Source organism: Stomoxys calcitrans, chromosome 5 (genome assembly GCF_963082655.1).
Source record: "Stomoxys calcitrans chromosome 5, idStoCalc2.1, whole genome shotgun sequence".
Taxonomy (NCBI): Eukaryota; Metazoa; Arthropoda; class Insecta; order Diptera; family Muscidae; genus Stomoxys; species Stomoxys calcitrans.
This window is the reverse complement of record NC_081556.1, coordinates 30,374,350-30,393,997: the sequence shown is the minus strand read 5'-3', so window position 1 is coordinate 30,393,997 and position 19,648 is coordinate 30,374,350. Positions and strand designations below refer to the sequence as shown.

The following is a 19,648-nucleotide window of genomic DNA, read 5'->3' as shown; positions in this document are numbered from 1 at the left end:
ACATGGCAAAGTACCTCACAAATATCGCCAGCAGTAGAAGGGGACAACCACCGCTGAAAAATGTTTTGATGTTCCTGCCAGGATTCGAACCCAGGCGTTCAGAGTCATAGGCGGTCATTCTAAGGTCGAAAATCCGACTATAAATCACTTTTAGATCCATAATGAACTTCGACAGACTTTTCTCTTCTTGGAAGCAGTAATGAGCACATGCACACATTTCCATATCATTTTCTAGCCCGTGGGCTTATGTTCTTGTGTATAAATGCAATTATGTGCAACATTGTTTGCCTAAAAAGTCTGCATAGGTTTTTATTTCACATAGCTCTTCTGCTAGTACTGTTCAAAAGATTTTTAAGTTTTTCCAAGACCAAACATAATGTGTACCTTCAATAGAATCAACCAACAATGCAAACAATCAAAAATGAAAAGTTAGCATTTGAGTCAGAAATTTCAATTTCAATTGAACACACACACACACACACACACATACAAATATATACCGAAAATAAAAATCAATCAATCATCCTCGGTATAAAATTCCAATCAATGCTAACAAATCTGAAATCTCAATTATTACCGAATTCCAAAGAATATTAAAAACAAAGCAAATTCACCAATAACCGAAAATGGGAAATGAAAAATTTCACCCTCCAATTGCCCCACCTTCGACTTTGCGAACTGATTTTATGAGAATTCTAAACAAAAAAACAAATGGGATACAGAAAAAATTACATAAAAATGTTGTTAAAATTCACTTGAAAGAAGTCGATTTGAATATGAACAGGTGAAAAGGTGGTGGCTCCTTTCAACTGAGAGTGTGTGGGTGTAGACCTAGCTGTCTACTGGCTTTTCCTTGGCCCTTGAGAATTTCTATGGAAAATGTTTTTATTAAAGTATCAAATGTTTTACACATTCAATGTTCAGCTTACAAACTTCCAGCACATACTCAGTCAGAGTCAGGCACTAGAGAAATTCCAAGAAAAAAAAGAGAAGCATTCTTAAACAAATGGCAAAAAAAAAAAACTGAAAGTGTTCATACTTAAGTTTTTTTTTTCTAGTTGAAAACGCCTCTTAAAAATCAACTTTCGTTAGTGTTCCATAGTGCCAGAGTTTGTGAAGCCTTTTTTTGCCATGATGTTCCATTTACATATAAATTTTTACTCTAGGCCACACATCCCTGTGTAAAGTCTGTTGGGTCTGCAAACAAACATGCTTACACAGGCAGAATTATAATAAAATTTTATTTTTCATTCATGTTAGGACAAATGAAAGAATGAAATCCTACACTTTAGTTGGAATATTTAAAAACACGTTTATTAAGTAAAATTTGGCAGGGTAGCCACCAGGCTACCACCAGGCTACCACCAGGCTACCACCAGGCTACCACCAGGCTACCACCAGGCTATCACAAGGCTACCACCAGGCTACCACCAGGCTATCACCAGGCTACCACATGGCTACCATCTGGCTACCACCAGGCTACCACCAGGCTACCACTAGGCTACCACATAGCTACCATCTGGCTACCACCAGGCTACCACATAGCTACCACCAGGCTACCACCAGGCTACCAGGCTACCACCAGGCTACCACCAGGCTACCACCAGGCTACCACCAGGCTACCACCAGGCTACCACCAGGCTACCACCAGGCTACCACCAGGCTACCACCAGGCTACCACCAGGCTACCACCAGGCTACCACCAGGCTACCACCAGGCTACCACCAGGCTACCACCAGGCTACCACCAGGCTACCACCAGGCTACCACCAGGCTACCACCAGGCTACCACCAGGCTACCACTGGGCTACCACCAGGCTACCACCAGGCTACCACCAGGCTACAACCAGGCTACCACCAGGCTACCACCAGGTTACCACCAGGCTACCACTAGGCTACCACAAGGCAACCACCAGGCTACCACCATGCTACCACAGACTACCACCAGGCTACCACCTGGCTACCACCTGGCTACATCCTGGCTACCACCTGGCTACCACCTGGCTACCACCTGGCTACCACCTGGCTACCACCTGGCTACCACCTGGCTACCACCTGGCTACCACCTGGCTACCACCTGGCTACCACCTGGCTACCACCTGGCTACCACCTGGCTACCACCTGGCTACCACCTGGCTACCACCTGGCTACCACCTGACTACCACCTGGCTACCACCTAGCTACCATCTGGCTACCATCTGACTACCACCAGGATACCACTAGGCTACCACCAGGCTACCAGGCCGAATCTTGGAAACCCACCACAATGGGTTCTGCTAAAAACGAATACAAAATATATTTTTAGTTAAGGGGCATAATTTTATTCTACATACTAATCTTCTGTCAAACCAGCAGAGATTAAAGCTTCTAGGAACCGAACAAGGATGATCGAGGGGCCAGTTTACATGGCAGCTATATAAGGTTATAGACTTATTTGGACCGTATTTGGCACAGTTGTTGAAAGTCATAAAAACACACCGCATGCAAAATTTAGGCAAAATCGGACAAAAATTGCGACTTGTAAGGACATAAGAAGTCAAATTGGGAGATCGGTTTATGTGGGAGCTATATCATGTTTAGACTGATTTGGGCCGTACTTAGCACAATTGTCGGAAGTCATAACGGATAATCATGGGCAAAATTTCAGCCTAATTGGTCAAAAATTGTGTCTTCCAAGAGCTCAAGAAGTCAAGTGTGGAGATCGGTTTATATGGGAGCTATGTCTAAATCTGAACCGATATGGCCCATTTGCAATCTTACATAGGTAGTAAGTAAAATTTCAAGCGGCTAGCTTTACGCGTTCGACCTCTATCGTGATTGCAACAGACGTACGGACGGACGGACATGGCTAGTTCCACCCAGAATTTTTGAAAAGATCAAGAATACATGTGCTTAATGGGGTTTGAGATCATTATTTCGAGGTGTTACAAAAGGAGTGACGACTGATGACTTTATACCCACCCATCCTATGATGATGGGTATAAAGAGGGTGCAAATATAAATCTGCCTCTACCACTATAGACATACACCTAAGCCTGTATTCAGCTTTTTTTGCGCTCTTAATACAAAACAAGTAAAAAGACATAAAGTTCGGCCGCGCCGAACTTTGGATACCCTCCACCTCGGGTATATATATAAACCCCCTTTCGTCACAATCCGGAGAAAATTGGATAACTGATGCACCCAAATTCAGCTTCAGACCCTTAATCGGAATATGACACCTATATCTAAATACAGTCCGATCTCTACCATATTTGGGTCGGATGACGGTTGACCTAAAAATATACACACTGTTTCAAATTTCAGTGAAATTGAGTAAAAAATAACGTTTTTATGGGCTTCAGACCTTTTATCGGGATATCGGTCCATATGGTAGCTATATCTAAATATAGTCCGATATGGACCATATTTACGTCAGATGTCGGGAGGCTTAAAATATCCCACTGTTTTAAATTTCAGCGAAATAGGGTAATAAATAAAGCTTTTATGATCTGCAGACCTTTTATCGGGATATCGGTCTATATTGTAGCTATATCTTAATACAGTCCGATCTGTATCATATTTGGGTCAGTTGTCGGGAAGCCTTAAGCTGCTCACAGTTTCAAGTTTCAGCAAAATCGATTGAAAAATGAAGTTTTTATTGGCATTGGACCCCTTATGGGAAAATCGGTCTATATACCAGCTATATCCAACTATGGGCCGATTTGGCCCGTTCAAGAACTTAAACAGCGTGCATCAAAAAGACTTATCTCCACCAAATTTCAGCTTCATATCTCAATTTTTGAAGCCTGTAGAGTGGTTACAACAGACGGACGGACAGAAACACGGACGTCGTTAAATCGTATTAGAATTTTACGAAGATCCGAAATATGTATACTTCGTAGGGTCCGAAATTGATATTTCGATGTGTTGCAAACGGAATGACTATTTGAATATACCCCCTATTCTATGGTGGTGGGTATAATAATAAAGAAACTTATCTCATTTTAGGAACATTTTCTTTTACGAAAAACCTTAACATTCTTGTAGACCTATTTAATTGGTGCGCAGTGTATTTGGTTCATAGTCTGTTTAAGTGCCCTATCCACTTTCTCTGTTGTAGACATATCATTCAGGGAGGTTGTTCAAACAACAATGACGACAGCATTTCCAATGGCAACAGAAAGCAAAGAAACGACTTTTTTAATGAAATTAAAAGTATTTGGAGACCAAAACCATCATCATTGCAATAATCATCAAACAAATTGACCATAATTAAAAACGACCATGCTTGTGCGGGTCCGATATACATGAATTGATGTGTATTCTTGTACGCCATGATAGTACAGTCACTTGAAATAACATTGAAATAGGTAAAAAAAAACATCTAAAATTAATTTTCTCACTTTGGAGTTTTATTAGATTACAAAATATAAGGCAAAGATTAAAAGTGAAATTAAAAGCATTATACCTGAAATTTTAGATAAATACCAACTTTCCTTTAGTAAGATTTTATCGAAAATCTTTGTTTTTGGAGTAAAGTTTTTTGAGATTTTATTGAAATGTTTTCATATCTCGATTTTTATAATGATTTCAGATACTTATCGATATAATACACACATTTGAACCTATAAATTTGTATCTTTTATTTTTAATCACAATATTCTATTTCACTGTTGTAATTCACTTACCCAAGGCTGTGCTGTTAAGCACTCATAAATGTTCATGGGATGTAGTGCATGTGTTCGAGTACTATTATGTGTAAGTGCTTCTGAAGTAATTTATATTTAATTTTTATTTCAAATATCAAATAGGGCGCATCGAGAACCGTAGCACTTTATGAAAAGGACCACATTCATGTAACACATACTCCATAGATAGTCCATGTACATACATACAAGTTGAAGTGTCTATTGATTTTTATTTTAATGAAGCTTAATGTAATGAATAAGGATAGCAAGTTTAAGACTCTCAATAAATGTAGTGCTTACATTTTAAAGAAATTCTTTTATGAAAGGTGATATTAATTCTATAACATGCATTATTTCAGAAGGATACAGTTTTTTAGATTAAAAACTTAGTAATTTACAATATCTTCTATGTCCAATTATTATAGCCACCACCATAGGATAGGGGGTATATTCATTTAGTTATTCTGTTTGGAACACCTCAAAGTAGCCATATCCGACCCTACAAAGTATATAAATTTCGGATCGTTGTAAAATTCTAAGGCGATTTAACGATGTCCGTGTGTCCGTCAATTGTAATCACGGTAAAGTCTTTAAAAATTGAGATATTGAAATTTTGCACAGAATCGTATTTCTTCTATACCCAGGTGAGGTTCTTGAATGGGCGAAAAGGACTATATTTTCATATAGCTGCCATAAAGACCGATCTGGGGATTTTGGGTCTTAAGCCTGTAAGAGCCGCAATTTTTGTCCGATTTCGCTGAAATTTGAAAAAGAAAGTTGTACTAGGAGCCCCGATATTCAAACCGAATATGGCCCATATCGGACATTCTATAATATAACAAGTAAAAGTGTGCTCGACCGGGCCGAATCTTGGGAACCCACCACCATGGATTCTGTCAAAAATTTATACAAAATAAATTTAGTTGACGGGTAAAATTTTAGTGTATATACCAACGTGCAGTCAAACCAGCAAAAATTTATGTTTCTAGGAACCGAACAAGGATAATCGAGAGACCGGTTTACATGGGACCTATATCAGGTTATAGACTGATTTGGACCGTACTAAGCTCAGTTGTTGGAAGTCATAACAAATATTAGCCAAATCGGGCAAAAATTGCGGCTTACAGCGGCGATCAGCTTATATGGGGGCTATTACAGGTTGGAAGTCATAACGGAACCAAGTCGGACAAAAATTGCAGCTTGTAAGGGCTCAAGAAGTCAAATCGGGATATCGGTTTATATGGGAGCTATATCAGGTTATAAACCGATTCGGACCGTGCAGAATTTCAGCCAAATCGGATAAAAATTGCGGCTTCGAGGGCCTCAAGAAGTCAAAACGGGAAATCGGTTTATATAGGAGCTATATCCAAATCTGAACCGATATGGCCCATTTGCAATCCCCAACGACTTACATCAATATTAAGTACGTGTGCAAAATGTTTGGCGGCTAGCTCTACGCGTTCGACCGCTATCGTGATTTCGACAGACGGACGGACTTGGCTAGATGGAACATCGAGACGATCATGAATATATATACTTTACAGGGTCTTAGACGAATAATACGGGGTGTTATAAACGGAAAGACTAAATGGAGGGGTGGGGGCCCTTCCCCATACCACAATTTTCAAAACAGCCAGATTTGGCGATGGGTGCACCGATTGTAGTGAAATTTTGCATTCCATCTTATGGTTCCCCAAAACTATAAAATTGGTATAACCTTGTTAGGTCAAATAACTTGGGGGGGACGCCCCATCCCAAAATCCACCCGAACGGACATGGATGTCGATTGGGACAATATGGGTATCAAATAAAAGGTATTTAGGAGTAGAGTACGAACTTGCCATTAATATGTCATATTAAGGGTTGGGGGGTCTACCACCCCCAAAAACACCACCCAACAAGACACTTTTACCGCTTTGGGCAACATGGGTATTAAATAAAAGGTATTTAAAAGTAGACAAACCAGAAAAAAATTTATTCCTAGTCTGAGGGGCCTCTCCATCCCCCAAAACCCCCAAGCAGGACATATTTACCGATTGGGACAATATGGGTGTCAAATGAAAGGTATTTGGAAGTTGAGTACATATAAGTTATAAGAATTTGGTCCAATTGGTCTACGGGGCCTCCGCAACCCCAAAAACCCTCAAAACGGGCATTCATTTCCAACATCACAAAATTGGTATTAAATACCTGGTCTTTGGGAGTTGACTATGAATCTGGTATACACATTTGGGATAGAGTCATGTAGGACGACGGAGAATATATTGTACTCAAATGAAATGAAATGAATTTACACTCAAATTGGGATAAACAAAGAAGAATTTGCTGTGAATTTGGATTTGAACAGTGAGTTGTGCAATAAAAGCCGCAATTGTTATCCGTTTCCGTAATTGTTTCCATTTGAAATAGGGAATTAATTAAAGTCTCCGACTCAATTATGGATGAGATCGGTTTATATTCAGATATAAATGCCATATAGACCGATTAAGGGTGTTGAGCCCATAAATGCTGCATTTATAACTCGATTTCGCTGAAATTTGAAATGATGAGTTATGTAAGTCATCATACATAAATATGGTCCAGATCGGATATTATTTAGATGTAGCTGCCATATAGACCGATCTGCCGATTAATGGTCCTTTATCCATAAAAACCGCAGTTATTAGCCGATTTCGATAAAATTTGAAAAAAGTGAGTTGTTTTAAGCCTCCTGACATCGGGACTCAAATATGATCCAGATCGGATTATATTTAGATACAGTTGCCGTATAGATCATATTTATGTAAGTCATCATACATAAATATAGCCCAGATCGGATTCTATTTAGATGTAGATGCCATATAGATCGATCTCCCTATTAAGGGTTTTGAGCCAATAAAAGCTTATTTTTAACCCGATTTCGCTGAAACTTGAAACAGTGAGTTGTTTAAAGCCGTCATCTCATCTAAATGTGGTCCAAATCGGACTAGATATAGATATAGCTGCCATATAGAGCGATCTGCCGATTTGGGGTCTTAAGTCCATAAAACCCGTAATTATTATCCGAATTCGCTGAAATTTGAAATAGTCAGTTGATTACGGCCTCCCGGTATCGTATCCAACTCAAATATGGTTCAGATCAGACTCTATTAGGATATAGCTGCCATATATGCCGATCTTTCAATGTAAGGTCTTTATCCCATAAAAAGCGAATTCTTTGCCCGATTTCGCTGAAACTGTAACTTGTATGAGAGTTGTCGGTACCTGAATCAAATATGTTCCAGACCAGCTCCATTTCCATATTACTATGGCCATGGCAGTGGAGTTGTTATAAAAGAGGATGGTTAATTTATCCATGGTGGTGAGTATCCAAATTTCGGCTGTGCTAAGTACGGTTCAAATCGGTGTATAACCTAATATAGCTCCCACATTAACCGATCTCCTGATTATATTTTTTGAGCCCCTGGAAGCCGCAATTTTTGTCCGATTTGGCTAAGATTTTGCATAAAGTATTCCGCTATGACTTCCAACAACCGTGTCAAGTACGGTTCAAATCGGCCTTCATCCTGATATAGCTCCCGTATAAACCGATCTCCCGATTTGACTTCTTGAGTCCTTACAAGCCGCAATTTTTATTCGATTTTCCTGATATAGCTCCCATGTAAACCTGTCTGTCGATCATTTAATAATTTTAATTTAATAATTTATTTTTGCTGGTCCGACTGGAGTTTTGTATGTAGAATAAAATTATGCTCTTCAACTAAATTACTTCCTTATTCCCTTCAACTAAATCCATGGTGGTGGGTTCCCAAGATTCGGCCCAGCCGAACTTAGCACGCTTTTACTTGTTACTTGTTATAATTTGTATAAGGTTAGGTTAGGTTAAGTTATATTTAAGTGGCAGTCTGCCATTAGATTCACTTAGGCGTTTTCGTCCATTGCGATACCACTGGAACAGAAGAAGGAAGATGCCTTCTAGTTCCTACCGTTAAACCATCCAGATGGCTTTTAAAAGACTAATAACTTGCGAATGTTCACATCCGCTAAATCAAACAGGTTCTGAATTAAATGAGAACCTAAATTGAAACTCCTTTTGACTGCTAGTGCGGGACACACACACAGAAGGTGTTCTATAGTCACTTCTTCTTCGATATCCTCATAGCTTCTGCAAAAGTCGTTACTGGCAACCTTCAGTCTGTCAGCATGTTTTCGGATTAGACAGTGACCTGTCATGACGGACACAATGACTAAAACATCTGATTAAGCCAATGACAGCAAAACAGTAGACGTCTTCTCGTCTAGGTTAAGCCACATGGTTTTGGAATGCTCACAGCCCCCTCTTTGTGACCATCTATCATTTGTTGTCCTTCGGGGCTGGTCTTGAAAACTTAGCTCACATGTTGCTATAGGCATACCCACAGATTCCAGGGTGTTACCCACACTGCCTGGAACATCGGATATTGTATCAAGGATAACACAGTGTCCGTAGCCGCCACATGACCAATGAGAAAACTCCCTTCACCTCACGGCAGTGGTTGCTGCAATTTGGGTAGCCACAATGTCCAGGGGCATAAGATGTAGCATTAAAGTCAGTCATCTTTTGGATCCGGTTAAGTATTGAGCAGTAGGTGGACTTTTGAAGCGCCGTCCACCAGACCACAATACCACATACCATTATAGGTCTGACAACTGCAGTATATACCCAATGCATGACATGCGGTCTAAACCCCCTAAACTTTTGTCAATGGCTCTCTTGCAGGTGTAAAGAGCAAGAGTGCCCTTTCTTGCTCTTTCCAAAATGTTGTATTTGAAGTTCAGTTTCCTGTCCAGCAAGACACCCAGGTCAAGAAATGCTACCATTGTATGCTACAGCGAGAGAACCCTCTATGTAGCCGACTAGGTCGTGAAGGGCCGTTTCAGTGAATTTGCCTTTACTACAATATATGCATGCTGCTGCCGCGACAGGCGATCTCCAGGGATCTTTGTCCTAAGATATATTTCTATCAACCTTTCAAGAGTCTTCAGCATAAAGAATGACGGACTAATAGGAATAGGCAAATCTTTCGCATTCGTGTGGTAGGATTTTCCTGCTTTCGGAATGAAAATGACCTTCGTGTCCCTCCATCTCACAGGTATATATGACATCCTGATACAAGCAGAGTATATCTCCCTAAGCCAGGGAACCAATCTATCAGACACAGCTTGATTTTCAGCCGGCGATACATCATCAGGGCCTGGCGACTTAAAGGAGTCGAAAATTCTTATCGCCCAAAGGACTTTCGGCTCAGACACAATTTCCCTAATAGTCTCCGACGAAGGCTTACCAGTGACAACCTCTTCAGGCGCCACATTGTCCGTTGGAGATTTTCCCGAGAAATGTGTATCAACGAGTGGTTCTAGTGTTTCCTCACTAGACATTGTCCATACATTCTCTGTCTTCTGAATATACCCCACCGTAATAGGTCTCAAGGACAGAATCTTCCTTAGCCTAGAAGTCTCAGATGTTTCCTCCACGGAGGTGTAGAATTCTACCTAGGATTTGTTCTGAGCCTTTTCAAGGTCGTCCTTATATTTTCTTAGCTCAGCCTTACAGATGTCCCAATCGTGTGGTAAATCTATGGCCCTCGCGGGGTAGGGGGCAATTCGATTACTGATGAGATGGCCTGAAGCGAATTACTGATTAGTGTGACCCCTGCCACTGGGTTTTCGGTATGGTTGAAGATTTCTACTGTTACCAAGCGGGTGGGGGTTGACGGAGGCTATGGGTTCCAGGCTGGCAAGAGTGGACGCCATTTAGCATGAGGTAAAGGAAATATTTTTCAAACTCTATAACACCACACCACAGCCCGGATCTCCGCCTGCAGGACCGAAAACAAATGTCATTGCCTAGGTTCTCAAAGTTGTCCCCCAGGCCTACTTTGTCCTCTAGCTTTGATCCATTTGTGTAGCATGACCAATCAGTTGGCAAACCAGAGTTCCGTCTAGCCAAAACTATGCTACTTGCTCGTCTCAGGTATCCGATCGGAAACCTTTTCCATTCTTTCCAATCTTCCCATCGTCGCCTCTAACATTTACTTGTTTATCCTTTGTTAGACAAGCCAAAAAAGATTTCCATATTCAGCTAAACGCCTTATTTCTCTTTGAGAGCCCGTTTACTGGAATAATTTTAAGGTAACCTATCATATAGCTAACCTTTTTCTTTGTACTATTCACTTGAGAGAACTTTAAGTCTCGCTCCAGCTGTAATTACTTTTGTGTTATGCATATGAGTGCAGTTTTACCTAAGTTTAAGGACACTTCCCCCTCCGCTGACCTGTTCACAGCAATTATTAATACCCTTGGCCACGTTGGGTATTAGAGGCTTGTAATGGTCCTTTCCATAGTGGTTGGTTGGACCAACTTCAATGCTTTAAATTTCTTTTTGTTGTAGTTGTCCTCTGTTAAGTGCTGCTCTGCCTAAATGCTTTCCGGCACGTTATCCTTGGCGACGCCGGCGCTATGCTCGACAATTACAATGTCTTTACTTCACAATTATCGTTTGGCATTATTTCACAAGGATTTTAATGTGGTTTTTGAGGCGAAAACATAATTGCCACTTGGGAAACAGTTTAACTGTGTCACAAGGCGCCCATGCACATACACACACACACACACACAGAAATATCAACTTGCCTCACACAAATGCCTAGGCAAAGAAGTGTTGTGGGCATTGCTTGCTGCTAGCTGGGATTTTGAGCCAAATTCAGTTTAGCTATGCCATTCAGCTCTATGGGTATGTGCCAGTGTTTGTGTGTGTGTGTGTGCGCCAGTGTTTTTGTTGTACTCCTGATGGTGGCAGTTGAAAGTGTTTTAAGTTTAATTGCGACAACGTTGGCATTTTGTTAAGTAACTTTTAAGCTTTTGTAAAAACATAAAAATTTGTATTGCTTTTCGTGCTTAGTTTTATGCGCTTTTGAATATTTTTTCTGCTGCTGCTGCTGCTCCTATGTTTCATTCATTTTATATTTTTCTGATTTGCTGTTTGTTTTGTTGTTTCAGCTTCTATACGATGGTAAGTGTAGTTATTTGTTCGATTCGTTTGCAACAACTAGAATTAAAGATTTGCTACTCTAATCTTTGGCGATTATAAAGGGTGATTTTTTTGAGGTTAGGATTTTCATGCATTAGTATTTGACAGATCACGTGGGATTTCAGACATGGTGTCAAAGAGAAAGATGCTCAGTATGCTTTGACATTTCATCATGAATAGACTTACTAACGAGCAACGCTTTCAAATCATTGAATTTTATTACCAAAATCAGTGTTCGGTTCGAAATGTGGTCATTCACCGTAACGTTGCGCCCAACAGCATCTTTGAAAAAATACGGTCCAATGATTCCACCAGCGTACAAACCACACCAAACAGTGCATTTTTCGGGATGCATGGGCAGTTCTTGAACGGCTTCTGGTTGCTCTTCACTCCAAATGCGGCAATTTTGCTTATTTACGTAGCCATTCAACCAGAAATGAGCCTCATCGCTGAACAAAATTTGTCAAAATTTGAACACATTTCGAACCGAACACTGATTTTGGTAATAAAATTCAATGATTTGCAAGCGTTGCTCGTTAGTAAGTCTATTCATGATGAAATGTCAAAGCATACTGAGCATCTTTCTCTTTGACACCATGTCTGAAATCCCACGTGAACTGTCAAATACTAATGCATGAAAATCCTAACCTCAAAAAAATCACCCTTTATATGAGCTACTCACATTTTCTCGAGTATGCTACTAAGGAACCGACAGACCCAAACCATCTCCTATCAATGAGTATAAGCTCCATGATACATCCGATTGTAGATGGATATCCGCAGCTGGCTATCGCTTACTCTGCTTCGAGGATAAGCTACATCCATCCCCTTCTTTCCATGGTTGGACGAACCGATTTGAGCGAAGTTTTTTTGTATCCTTATAGGAATCCAAGTACACAAATTTGTTACCTAATAAATTTGGGATCAAGTAAATAGGTGAAACGGCCTATCCCTCAAAAAGTTCTAAACAGATATGTTAACCTACCATGCAACATACAAATATCAGTTCATGTTTCTGTAAGGCTCTCCTTGCCCTAAACTTCACCCGGTGGTCATGTGGGTCGATCATCACTGATAAGATTCGATAGGAAGGTGTTTGGGAAATTTGATTTCAAATCTCATAGCTAAGTTACTGGTGGCCACTCCACATGCCGAGAACATTCAAAAATTTACATGGAGGTCCATTTGGGAGTAGAGTATCAGTCCAGAGTTTGAATTTGGGTACCGGCCTTAAGGGTGTATCACCCAATCCCTTGCATTCAACATGTGAGAGTACACTGATCCGAAGAACATAGGACTCGAATAAAAATTCATTGTACAGATTGCACAAAGGGTGGGTTGTGAACATTCCAAAATTATGTGGCCAAATCTAGACTTTTTTTTCAGTCAACCAACTCGCAGGGGATGTCCCCTATATATTCAGCGCATTGCGTTGGAGGGGATAGTTAAGGATCGGAGAGGGGAAAGTGGAAGTAGTGTTTATTGACAATTACTTTGAATTTCTAGATGTCGTAAGTAGCGGGAAAGACATCCGCCAAAGACATGGCCAATCGATTAAAAACCGGTGCGCTCTTCTAGAAAATCTTGTATTTCTGACAAGCAACTTCAAGTCAGGAAACAGAAGACTGATTTCCGAAGAACACACACCGTGGAAGAATCGATAGAATAGCGCCACATAACCCACATTTCGACGATGTTCAAGGGAAACAATAGAGTTAGATACCCTACCATCTCCAATCAACACCAACGCTCACCTTTGGTCAAGCAGCCCCAAGGATGATTTTGGAGCTCCGACCTATATTTGGGAGTTATATTCCATCTTCAGCCTGATGTACGTAGAGTAGATATTAAGAAGATCAGAGGGAGTGAAATATTTCTTACACCGCTTAAGAAAGCCTAAGCACTTGAATGCTTCCTTCGACACTTCGAATACATGTTTTGATCAACGGACATCACATTGAATCTTCATGCCCAGAACATCAAGTGCCTCTTGCTGCTTGATATCTATACCATAGATAAATATTGACGATTACAAGGCGTCAGTGAATCATTTGTGGGAAAACAAACAGCATTGCGTTTTGCGTGCATAAAAATCTACTCTGTTCATTCGACCCCACTCAGAAATGGCCAACAAATCCTGGAAGAGAGTTACGTCCATAATCCGCCTCCTGTCTTCATTCTCTCGAACACTCGGCCTATGGTCGAATGAAAATGAATGACAGAGGTTGCTGTCGTCCGCGAACGAATAGACCGGATTCGAAGTCAGACCCAGTAGATCGCCAAGGAAACAAAGAATAAGAACAAGTAAAAAAGCGTTAAGTTCGGACTGGCCGAACTTTGGATACCCACCACCTCGGGTATATATGGAAACCAAATTGCAAATTTTGCCCATGAACATTCCACTAAGAAACGGGGGCAAACTTCTCACATATCAATGAGTGCAGTCCAATTCAAGTTTAAGATCAATGATAAGGGACCTCCTTTTTATAGCCGAGTCCGAACGGCGTGCCGCAGTGCGACACCTCTTTGGAGAGAAGTTTCACATGGCTAGTACCTCACAAATGTTGCCAGCATTAGGAGGGGAAAACCACCGATGAAATTTTTTTTTTCTGATGGTCTCGCCAGGATTCGAACCCAGGCGTTCAGCGTTATAGGCGGACATGCTAACCTCTGGGCTACGGTGGCCTCCACCTTTCATTAAAATCCGGTGAAAAATTTATATTGGGTTGCCCAAAAATTGCGGATTTTTCATAAAGTCGGCGTTGACAAATTTTTTCACAGCTTATGACTCTGTAATTGCATTCTTTCTTTTGTCAGTAATCAGCTGTTACTTTTTGCTTGCTTTAGAAAAAAAGTGTAAAAAAAGTATATTTGATTAAAGTTCATTCTAAATTTTATTAAAAGTGCATTTACTTTCTTTTAAAAAATCCGCAAATACTTTTTGGGCAACCCAATACAATACCTTAGCAGCTATATCGAAATATGTTCTAATTTGGACCAAATTCTAATAACGACAAGTCATTATTCAATTGTGTATAACAAAATATTGGTCTTTTTAGTAGCTATATCTAAAAATAAACCGATCTGAACCATATACGACGTGAATGTCGAAAATTTTATTATAAATCACTGTGTCATATTTCCGTGAAATCGGATTATAAATGCGCTTTTTATGGGGCCAAGACTTTAAATCGAGATATCGGTCTATATGGCAGCTATATCCAAATCTGGACCGATTTGAGCCAAGTTGCAGAAAAATATCGAAGAGCCTAGCACAACCCACTGTCCCAAATTTCGGCGAAATCGGACTATAAATGCGCCTTTTTTGGGCCAAAAACCTTAAATAGAGAGATCGGTTTATATGGCAGCTATATTCAAATCTGAACCGGTCTGGGGCAAATTGAAGAAGAATATCAAAGGTCCTAACGCAAATCACTGTCCCAAATTTCGGCGACATTGGACAATAAATGCAGCTTTTATGAGCCTAAAACCTTAAATCGAGAAATCGGTCTATATGGCAGCTATATCCAAATCTGGACCGATCTGGACCATATTGCAGAAGGATGTCGAAGTGCTTAATAAAACTCACTGTCCTAAATTTTGGCGACATCGGACAATAAATGTGCCTTTTATGGGCCTAAGACCCTAATTCGAGAGATGGGTCTATATGGCAGCTATATCCAAATCTGAACCGATTTGAGCAGAAAAGTTGCAGAAAAATATCGAAGAGCCTAACACGACTCACTGTCCCAAATTTCGGCAAAATCGGACTATAAATGCGCCTTTTTTTTGGCCAAAACCCTTAAATCGAGAAATCGGTCTATATGGCAGCTATATCCAAATCTGGACCGATCTGCGCAATATTGCAGAAGGATGTCGAAGGGCTTAATACAACTCACTGTCCTATTTCAGCAAAATCGGATAATAAATGTGGCTTCTATGGGCCTAAGACCCTAAATCGGCGGATCGGTCTAAATGGCAGCTATATCCATATCTGAACCGATCTGTGCCAAATTGTAGAAGGATTTCGAAAGCCCTTAAACTACTCACTGTCACAAATTTCAGCAAATACTGATAATAAATGTGGCTTTTGGGGTCTATGACCTTAAATCGGCGGATCGGTCTATATGGGGGTTATATCAGGATATAGTCCGACTTAGCCCATCTTCGAACTTAGCCTGCTTATGGACAAAAAAAGAATTTGTGCAAAACTTCTGCTCAAAATCTCAATTTTATAGGCTGCAGCGTGATTTCAACAGACAGACGGACGGACTGACTGACGGACAGACGGACGGAAGAATTTGTGCAAGGCTTCTGCCCAATATTTCTATTTTTAAAGGCTGTAGCGTGATTTCAACAGACAGACGGACGGAGTGACGGACAGACTGAGATTAATACTGTAGCCTTGTGGTACTCCTTACGTCAATCTATATTTTCGGCAGATGAGAACCCATCTACAAGAACTCTTATAGTGCGATCTCTGAGAAAACTTGATTTAGATCGAGCGAAGTTATTACCGACACCAAAGGCGACAAGCGACAAGTCAAATGCTTTGGAGATATCCAGAGCCACGACCTTACTCTCACCGAACTGGAGAATAGAGGGTCACCCTTCAAGCGATTTCTGCGGAACCCATATTGTCGGTCACTAAGAAGAACTCTAGGTATCTCACAAAATGATAGTTGACCATGCTCTCCATAACTTTGGAAAGCGCGGAGCGTAACACTATTGGTAGGTAATTCACAGGGTCGGTTGCCTCCCCCCCATCTTGGAGATAAACTGCACGTTCGCAATTTTCCAACGCGCCGGGAAAACGCTCGCACGATAAGCAAGGTTGAAAAGATTGCATAAAATACGAGTGAGCGTCGAAGAACACTTTCAAAAACAAAGTGACGATATACAATCCGGGCCCGGGGATTAATTATGAAGACGTCTACCGCTTTGGTGTCGCTGGCTAGAACACACCTCTCAGTCCTTGTGTCTGTCATGACAGTTCACTGTGTGATCAGAAAACATGCTGACAGACTGAGGGTTGCAAGTAAAGACTTTTGCAGAAGCTGTGTAGGCGTCGAGTAAGAAGAGAACTCCTGCAATGGAGGTGGCTAGAACACACATCTCAGTCCTTGTGTCCGTCATGACAGGGAACAGTGTGATCAAAAAACATGCTGACAGACTGAGGGTTGCAAGTAAAGACTTTTGCAGATGCTGTGTAGGCGTCGAATATGAAGAGAACTCCTGCTATGGATTATCTTTTGTGTGTGTGTCCCGCACTGGCTGGCAGAAGGAGTTCCACTTTAGGTTATCGTATCTTCGAGAACTTGTCTGATTTAGCGGCTGTGAACATTCGCAAGTTGTTGAGCTTTTTAAAGCGATCTGAGTGGTTAAACGGTAGAAACTAGAAGGCATCTTCCATCTCCTGTTCCTGTGGTATCACAATGGAAGATAACGTCTAAGTGAGCCTGATGGCAGACTGCCACTTAAACCTTACCTAACCGAAGAATGCACAAAACTAATATAAAAATGTTCCAGGCTTGCATGCAACAATATTTAATTGTTGCTGGGTATTTCAAATTCGTCTTGGCTGCACTTAATTTATTTTTTTTTTTCGCTGTGGCTTTTTTTATGTTTCTGTGTGCAGCTCTAGTTGGCAAATTTTCATTGTTTCCAGTTTGTCCTACGGATTACAATGTAAGCCTAGCGACAGCACAAAATGGTTAACATTTTTTCCACGGCAACTTAATCGACAGTCCAAAGTGGCCCAAAGAATGTTTAACGAAATGGAAATTTGTGTTGTGAACAATGGGCATTAGTTGAATGCAAAAGTATTAACTGTAAAAGCTCTCCTGAGTGAGCAAAGTGGCTTTTCACAAAGATATTGTTGGAGAAATTAGGACACATCGGTGGTGCAGTGCAGTGATAGATGCGAATAAAATACATCTTTCTTCTATGGAGAAAGAGAAGTTTTATAGAGCGCAATAGTTTCAAAAATTTATTTTTTTTTTGAAATTTTGTGTGATTTATTGATACGTAGGAGGTGAAGATTTCCAAGTGGATTCAAAGGATTTTAAATGTTTATAAAGAACTAGCTGGACAGAGCCCGATCCCCTGCGACTTCTTTCACTCTCTCATTTTATTCTTTCACTCGCGTATTTATAAATCAGAGCCTACTCCACTGCGACTTCTTTCATTCTCTTATTTTATCTGAGCCCTATACTATCACGTCTGGAAATGAGTCCTGTTTGAGGGTGCTAGTACGGCTTTTCAGATATTTAATGCCAATGTAGATACTATTGGGTTCCCCAAAAAGTAATTGCGGATTTTTCATATTGTCGGCGTTGACAAATTTTTTCAACGGCTTGTGACTCTGTAATTGCATTCTTTCTTCTGTCAGTTATCAGCTGTGACTTTTAGCTTGCTTTAGAAAAAATATGTAAAAAAGTATATTTGATTAAAGTTCATTCTAAGTTTTATTAAAAATGCATTTACTTTCTTTTCAAAAATCCGCAATTACTTTTTGGGCAACCCAATACATTGGTGCTCTACTCCTAAATACCTTTCATTTGAGCCTTATATTGCTAAGGTCGGTAAATATATCCGTTATGGGAGTGTGTTTTTGGTGGTGAGGCGAATCCCCTTATCAAATTCGTTCTCTGGTCTCAAATACCACTCATTTGAGTCCCATATTGTCATTATTGGTTTATATTCCAATTGGCTGGTTTTGGAGGTGTGGCGACCCCCCTAATTATCTCACCCTTAATAAGGGTACCAAATTTCTTTTCTTGTGTTATTCTAAATAAACTAAATTTCGCTTAAATCGCCCCACACATCTCAGAGATCGCTATATAGATATGTGTGGTTTAGGGGGAGTTTATGAGATGAGGCGTCTCTGAAACACTTGGCTATGAAACAGATACAGATTTGAGCCCCTTTCTACCATAATCCACAAATATGTTAAAATTTGGGAGGTATGTAGGGTGGGGTGACCCACGTGTTAAGACCTTAAACAAGTAAGGGCGTGCTAAGTTCGCCCGGGCCGAATCTTATATACACTCTACCATGGCTCGCATTTGTCGAGTTCTATGCGCGGTATCTCTTTTAAGGCAAACCAAGAATATTGAATAAGAACTGTTATGCTATTGGAGTTACATCAAGTTATAGTCCGATTCGGAATGAATGCTGAACATTGTGTTATATTTCAGTTCATTCGGATAAGAATTGCGCCTCGTAGGGGCTCAAGGAGTAAAATCGGGAGATAGGTTTGTATGGGAGCGGTATCAAGCTATTGATCGATTCAGACCATATGTTGAAGGTCACGAGAGAAGCCGTTGTGCAAAATTTCTGCCAAATCCGATGAGAATTGCGCCCTCTAGAGGCTCAAGAAGTCAAGATCCCAGATCGGTTTATATGGCAGCTATATCAGGTTATGTATCAATTTGCGCCATACTCAACACAGTTATTGGACGTTAGAACAAAATTTCAAAATTTCAGCCAATTCAGATGAGAATTGCGCGCTCTATTGGGTCAGGAAGTCAAGATCCAAGATGGGTTTTTATGACATGGTAAAGCTGTCATATAAACCCATCTTGGATCATGCATTTTGAAGGTGGCGATCAATATATTCAGGGCTACGGGTGTCGTTCAGATCCACAATAATTATTTTTTTTTTTTGCTATGGGTTATCTACATTCAAAATCATTTTAAAGATCTAGTGGTCCTTCTGCATCCATCACAATTCGAGGGTATACATTTCACTCTAATGTTTACACCCTCCACCATAGGAGGGTCCTATACTAATTTCGTCATTCTGTTTGTAACGTTTCGAAATATTCGTCTAAGACCCCATAAAGTATATATATTCTTGATCGTCGTGACATTTTATGTCGATCTAGCCATGTCCGTCCGTCTGTGCGTCTGTCCGTCCGGCCATCTGT

The 19,648-nt window shown here is 40.5% G+C and overlaps 1 protein-coding gene across 1 annotated transcript; it reads left to right on the top strand.

Annotated features, from left to right (window-relative positions):
* The first annotated feature begins 1,453 nt into the window (after window positions 1-1,453).
* LOC131997866 (uncharacterized) lies at window positions 1,454-2,179 on the top strand. Its single transcript, XM_059369712.1, has one exon. It carries the CDS (start codon window positions 1,454-1,456, stop codon window positions 2,177-2,179), a length of 726 nt encoding a protein of 241 aa, XP_059225695.1.
* The last annotated feature ends 17,469 nt before the right edge of the window (window positions 2,180-19,648 follow it).